Below are 7,593 nucleotides of genomic sequence, written 5' to 3' on the forward strand. Positions count from 1 at the left end.
GGGCGGTGCGACTATTAAACATCAGTCTTACACACGCCAAAACACTCGGTGGGTGAGTGGTGAGTGGTTCCCCGAGAAGGCTTACATTGTGTACTCCTTGGGTGGGCAATAAAAATCCAAGGTGGTTGGAAGGCAGGAAGGAGCTTCATCCTGGAAGGAGTCCTTCCCCAAAACTCAACCCACACAACCTCATCATGCCATGCCTGCGGTTGTAATTTAGTGTGCCTAATGAATTTAGTACCGTTACATACCGGAAGCGAGCATGTGAGTGCAAAAATGCGCACTCGACTGGAATGTCTGTGAATCTCCATGTGTGTGTGAGTGAGTGTGTGTGTGTGTGCGGTTACGTGCTGGTATTGGGGGTTTCCCCCATCCCCCCGTCTATCCTGTGCCGTTTCAGTGTGAAAATGTGTGAAAAATCTGCGCTGTGGCAAAACTTCGTTAACCTTTATTAACGACACGAAGGAGAGCGTCTAATTAAACAAGACAAAATTTTAAATCGAGCGTAACGCTTACACACAGGTAGCTTCATAATTTCCTAGCATGTGTGTCTATGTGTGTGTGTGTGAAATGAGCAATTATTTTTAATTGCCTAGGCGGGATTAAATTGGGTGCCAGGGCAGGATTCAATTAATTGGCAGGACCCAGAGCAAAGGCAACACTTCTGGCCTGATTGCCCAGAGTAAATGTTGGCACTGCTTTGGCAAGAGGGTTCCGCTCGAGGCGAGATGTCAACAAACGGGGCACAATTCGCCCCAGATTAGATTGCATAAACAAAACGCGCTCGGGATATCAATGCGGATTGAAGGAGCCCAGGTTTCAGGCTCCAGGTTCCAGCTCGTTGCTGGATATTTACACGGCCAGCGTGGCATAAAAGCGAAAAGTAATTTTCCTAAGTGAATATAAATGTTTAAAATCTTGCCAAGAAAAGCAGCCAACAGCGGCAGCAACTACAACAAGAACAACAAAGCGCCGAATGGCTGGCTGACTTGGCTAAGAAAATTTAAAAGGCAAAACACTGTGGCCCATGGTAGTTCAGTGAAACGAGCGCACCACCACCATCACCACCACTCATTGGGTGAAAAGTGCTTAAAGTTTTATGCGAAATTGAAGTCGGGCAGCAGGAACATGCTGCAGCGTTCCAAAAACAAGGTGTTGGATTCCCGCTCCTGTGGACCAACAAAGCGTGTCTACTCTGCCATTTAATGGCTTAAGGGGATATCTGCAATCTGATGGCTGGCAAACACTTAGCACACACAATGCCTTCCATTTGCAATAACTATTATCATAAGCATTCAGCAATATTTCGATAGCAAAACACTTTTTCAAAACAAATAACCTGTCTATCACTTTTCCAATCAAAGTTTCTCATGAAAAATCCAGACGCTTAAAGTAGCCAGCAGATGCAGATTTTTCGGTTGGCCAAGTTGATTAAATTTTGTGAGCCAACAAAGCGCAACTAAGAAGCGGGTCTGAAAATCAATATAATCTTGTCAGCCAGGGGGCACGCGGCAAAATTTCATCATTGTTCGGTCCTAATTAATGAGGAAAAGTCACCAATTTGAAAATCAAATTACGGCGCGCATAATTAAATTGCCTTATCAAAATTTCATTCAAAAGCGTCTGTCAGAAGGCCCCGAAAAATACGAGAGTTTTTTCCTCGCCACGACGGCCAGGGACAGTTGACAGTAAATGCAATATGGCCTAAAGTTGCCTTTTTTGGGTAGCGACAGCTAGAAGGCCAAAAAACTTTTAATTGAATTCCTTTCAAATTGTTCGTAATGGGCACAATTAAATTGTCACCATCAGATTGAGAGAGAGGACTTCAAGAAGGAGCAGAGTGACAGACTGTCCGACAGACTAACTAACTGGTAGCTCAAGTTCCAGTGGTGGAGAGCTTTAGCAAAAATCTCGTATTATGCTGCACTCGAGCGCATGACAAATTCATTAAATGCACAAAGACCGTAAAGTGCCCCACTGTCCACAAGGAGCAACAGGACGAAGATCCGAACAAGGAGAGCGTTTTACAAAATTTTATACACTCCCTGACCGTAATTACACCACACAGCAGAACAAGGGGAGTCGGGATTACAGGGTATGTTCCGGCAGGACGATGGAACAGTAGTTGGGCGTGGTTTCGAGGTGAGCCAACCATGAAATGCAACATGGCCCAGGATGCGAGGAGCAAAAAGGATGTGTGCTCGTGCCATATTTATACACGGATTGTTGCCGCTGCTAGGTGTCGCCGTCTGCATGTGTGTGTCCCTCTTTTTTTTCTTTTTGATTTTGTGTTGCCCAGGAGTGGGGATTTTCCGCCCCACAGCGTCCGCACTCAAACTTAATTCATTTTCAGCGTACACACGGCGTATGCGTGCTGCTAATGAAATATTTTGAACGGGCTGTCAAAATTTCTGACTCGCGCTTAATTAACTGTCCCTGATTAAGCCGCATTCAAAAGACTTTACGCACCGCCGTGTAATGAGCACTTTTGCCAAGCTTTATTCCATTAAGGAATGCCAAATGTTTGTGCTCCCTTTTATTTCGCTTCCATATAATTACGTAAAAGTTCGTTCCGCCTCCGAGTCGCCGCCCTTTCATTATATCTCCAACATTTTCGGTATGGCTTGTCATTTTCATAATGACAAATGAAAAATCTTCGAAAGAAGTTTACTTTGCATTTAAATTATATTAATTATGGTGCATACACCAAGAGAACATAAAATATTATTTTTAAATTATTATGAAACGCAAAAGGTCGAAGGTTTTTAAGCTTTTTATTATTACCTTCCTTACGCACGTTCGTTAATTGTTATATTTAATTTATTTGCTTTCAGTCCAAACAAACAGTAGAGGAAACATAAAAGGAGGCCATCATGGGTCAACTAAAAATGGCTTATGAACTGGGTGTGCTCCTGCTGATCCTGCACCTATTAAATTGGCCAGGATCTGAGGCGTCCTTCGGCCGGGATGCGTGTAACGAAATAAGCATGGAAAAGAATTGTCATTGTATTTTCAGTGTGATGTCAGAATATGAGATCCACTGCCCGGCGAACACGGAGTATCCCACATTCAGGCTAAACATTCAGCCCAATGATTACGTGCAGATTGTTTGCAATGTGACGGACACCACGGAATACCAGCGGTTGCCTAAGAACATGCAGATCGGCGAGGTAAACAGAGTCCAAATGCGACGCTGTATGCTGCCCGGCCACAAGCCGATCGCCAGTATTCTGGATCACTTGGGCATAGAATCCCCCAAAACGCTGATCTTCGAGAGCGACAACCTGGGCATGAACATCACCCGCCAGCACTTGGATCGCCTGCACAACCTTCAGCGATTCCGGTTCACGGCCCGACGACCCACGCACATTCCCGGTAATCTATTGGCCGATATGCGTAACCTTAGCTATCTGGAGCTGAGGGCCAATATCGCCGAGATGCCATCGCACCTGTTCGATGACCTGGAGAGCCTCGAGTCCATCGAATTCGGCAGCAATCAGCTGAGGCAGATGCCGCGCGCAATTTTCAGTAAGATGCCCAAGCTGAGGCACGTCAATTTGTGGAGCAACCAGCTGCACAACCTGACCAAACACGACTTCGAGGGCGCCTCCGCGGTGCTGGGCATCGATATTCATGACAACGGCATCGAGCAGCTGCCACACGATGTGTTCGCCCACCTCACAAATCTCACTGAGATCAATCTGAGCGCCAATCGCTTTCGTTCGCTGCCGGAGGGACTCTTTGAGCACAACAAACACCTGAGTGAGGTGCGTCTCATGAACAATCGGGTGAAGCTGGTCACACTGCCATCGAGACTATACGCCAATCTGCCGGAACTGAAGATCGTTCGGATTAGATGCGAATTGGAATCCCTGCCGGGTGATCTCTTCGAGCATTCCTCGGAAATCACTAACATCTCCCTGAGTGACAACCATTTGAGCACACTGCCCGCCAATCTGCTGGAGCACCAGGTGAACCTCCTGTCCTTGGACTTGAGCAACAATAGGCTGACCCACCTGCCGGATTCTATTTTTGAGCACACCAACAAGCTGGTGGAGCTACGTTTGGAGGGCAATCTCCTCACCAACATCAGCAGGTAAACAACATTTAAACTTAATTAGTTAGTGTTTAAGGTAGGGTTTCTGAATTAAATAAATTTAATGGAAGAAGTCAGGTATGGTTTTTTATCATATTAAAAAAATTTGTTTTTTTTTTTTTGTTGACAACCTTTCTATTATTTATTGCTAACTAATCTTTTGAATGTCTTTTTAATTACAGTGAATTATTCAGTCGTCTGAGCAACCTGGACACTCTCTATATGAGCAGAAATCTCTTACGCACCATTGAAACCCGAGCTTTTGCTGGAACCCGTCGACTTCACCACCTCCACTTGGATCACAACAAAATTGACCTGCTACAATCTTTGCTGGGCAGTTCGAGTTTGGGCGAGAACAACTCCCCGTTTGGCTACATGACCGAACTGGTGACCCTCAATTTGCGCAACAACTCGATCATTGTTATTTACTACGACTGGAATGTCGTGCTGACAAGGTTGAGGGAACTGGACCTGAGCTACAACAAAATTAGTTCCCTGAAATACGAGGATCTGCAATTCTTGTCACAGAACGATTTGAACGTCAACTTAACGCACAACAACATTCGATCGATCTCGTTGCCCAAAGACGTGGATGTTGGAGAGGAATTCAATCCGGTGCCGGTCAATCTTGATCTCAATGACAACCCCTTGGACTGCAGTTGCACGCTCCTACGGTTCGTCCAGTTGGTGAGGGCTGAACATAAGCCGAACTACGCCAAGCAGTTCAGGTTCCGCACGGATCGACTTAACTGCAGTCAGCCGAAGTCCCTGGAGAATACCCTTGTCCGCCAGGTGCACCCAAAGTTGCTCACCTGCCCGCTGGATGTATCCAATGATCCACGAGATCGCAAGTGCCCGCTCGGCTGCGAATGCTTGGTGCGCACATTCGACAAGGCTTTAGTGGTGAAGTGTAACAACGGCAACTTGACCCATGTTCCTAGATTACCAGAACTGCACCAGAACTTGGATTTGATGGAGCTCTATCTAGAGAACAACACATTGCTTAGCCTGCCCTCTGGCGACACTCCCGGCTACATGAAGGTAACTAGTCTGCATTTGTCCGGCAACAATCTCACCCACATCGATGTGGGGCAATTGCCTCCAAATCTGACGCACCTGGATGTGAGTTGGAATCATCTGGAAACGCTGAACGCCACCGTCTTGGGTTATCTCAACCGCACCATGCCATGGAACTCGATGAAGCTGTCTGGAAATCCGTGGATGTGCGATTGTACTGCCAAATCACTGCTGCTTTTCACCCAGAATAACTTCAAGCGGATCCCGGATCGCTATGAAATGATGTGCGTGAACGCCGAGGTGCCCACTCGAATGGTGGAGCTATCCACAAATGACATCTGTCCGGAGGAAAGGGGTGTCTTTATAGCCCTGGCCGTGACGATCGCCTTAGCCGGGCTTTTAGTCGGATTTACTGCAGCTCTGTACTACAAATACCAGATAGAGATCAAGATCTATTTGTATAACCGTGGACTTTTCTTGTGGTTTGTCACGGAGGAGGAACTGGACAAGGATAAGTTATTTGACGCTTTCATTTCCTATTCCAACAACGATCGGATGTTCATTGAGGACTACCTGGCGCCCATGTTGGAACATGGTCCTCAGAAATACAAACTGTGTCTGCATGAGCGCGACTGGCTGGTCGGTTCCCCTATTCCGGATAATATAGTGCGCTCGGTGGCGGGTTCTCGGCGTACCGTTATTGTGCTCAGCCAGAACTTCATCAAATCGGAGTGGTCCAAAATGGAATTCCGAGCTGCCCACAGATCAGCCCTGGACGAAGGACGCGCCCGCGTCATTGTGATCATCTACTCGGACATCGGAGATGTGGAGAAGCTGGACGAGGACCTGAAGGCCTACCTGAAGATGAACACCTACCTGAAGTGGGGCGATCCGTGGTTCTGGGACAGGCTGCGTTACGCCCTGCCTCATCGCAAGCGTGGCAGTAATATGGGCAACGGAACGCTGGTCAAGTCGGCGCTGAAAGGTTCCACAGACGACAAGCTGGAGCTGATCAAGCCGTCGCCGGTGACGCCGCCCCTGACCACGCCGCCGGCGGAGGCCACCAAGAATCCGCTGGTGGCCCAGCTGAACGGAGTCACCCCGCATCCGGCCATCATGATTGCCAACGGCAAGAACGGACTGACGAACCTCTACACACCCAATGGCAAGTCGCACGGCAATGGGCACATAAACGGCGCCTTCATCATCAACACGAACGCCAAGCAGAGCGACGTATAGGACTGGGAGAAGGCGGAGCTATTCCAGTTCGATCCCGACGATGAACTACTGTTCCGTTAGAGCGAAGCCCCGTTCAAAAGAAAAAAACCACTGCCACTGACGAGGCGGAGGAAAAACACCCAGCTGAATGTAAAAAGTCTAGAGAATATCGATTTCCCCGTGTTTTTCGGTCAAGTTAGAGTCGCCCCTTCTAGGTTTAGTTATCTTGCGCTTGTAGGAGCTCCAGGAGAAGTTAATGAAAATTTCAAATTTCAATATTTCATGTGGCCTTTGTTAAAGAAAAATGAAAAGAAAATATTAGTTTGAGTGTGGAAGGAAAAGCACAAGCTAGTTTTACCACATCACTCTGTTTTAAGTGTTATTTGTAAGCTTAGCCTAGATCCTGTGCAGACTCTTGTAGACATATAAATCTCATTTATTTAGCAATTATTTTTACATTAGGACTACTGTAAGCTGACGCAAACAAAACTGAGAATAGCTCAATGCTGAATTACCTATTGAAATGACCTGTTTTATTTGAATATTTTACTTTTGAACAGAATCTCAAGCGAATGGGAATCTGAGTTTTGAACAAATCGAGCTTTATTTCGAACTACCTTCTCTTTATTTGCTAGAACGCCACCTACTATTAAGTAGACCCATGCAATACACATATGACGTATCCAAATAGTAGTATAGACTCTGTAATTGTGAACAAAGAAAACAAAAGCAGCCGAATGATATACAAATTGCCTTCTTTGTATGTATGTATGTATGCTAGACATGTAGAGCCTAAGGATTCACCTTCAATTGCATACGACTCCCTCTCTCTCTCTGTACATAAGCTGGACGAAAATTCTTGTACTTTTCCTTATCGTATCGCACCAAATTTCCTACTCACAACTATCACGAATATCAATTGTAATCTCACGCCCATTTAAATGACGCTATATAAATAAGTACATACCGAGGGAGGACATTACTGAACGGAATACCATTATCACATCTACCAAACAATTAGGCTAGCCCCCCATTCAAATGAAAAATGAATATCGTCTATGATACGTAAATGTAATTAAGCTAAAGTATGTGTATATCGTCTAAGCTATAGATTGTCTCTGATATGTAATACCTAAGGTACCTACAAATTTATGCAGACACACTCATCTACTCGGAATGCATAGAGTAAATTAAATCTACTTGTATATTAAAAACACATACAACGCAAATAAAATATATTTTAAAAATTTAGCTCGATGCTG

The 7,593-nt window shown here is 45.7% G+C and overlaps 1 protein-coding gene across 1 annotated transcript in view; it reads left to right on the forward strand.

Annotated features, from left to right (window-relative positions):
* Positions 1-7,582, forward strand: part of LOC108095776 (protein toll) — a 42,633-nt gene extending 35,051 nt beyond the window's left edge. Inside the window, exons 3-4 of the mRNA XM_017197022.2 lie at positions 2,835-4,096; positions 4,279-7,582. Of these exons, the coding sequence (XP_017052511.1) occupies positions 2,874-4,096; positions 4,279-6,352 (3,297 nt within the window). The 5' untranslated portion in view covers positions 2,835-2,873 and the 3' untranslated portion in view covers positions 6,353-7,582. The remainder of the gene's footprint in view (positions 1-2,834; positions 4,097-4,278) is intronic.
* Positions 7,583-7,593: the final 11 nt, after the last annotated feature.

The sequence above is a fragment of the Drosophila ficusphila genome, unplaced genomic scaffold (genome assembly GCF_018152265.1).
Source record: "Drosophila ficusphila isolate 14025-0441.05 unplaced genomic scaffold, ASM1815226v1 contig_791, whole genome shotgun sequence".
In the NCBI taxonomy this organism is placed as follows: domain Eukaryota; kingdom Metazoa; phylum Arthropoda; class Insecta; order Diptera; family Drosophilidae; genus Drosophila; species Drosophila ficusphila.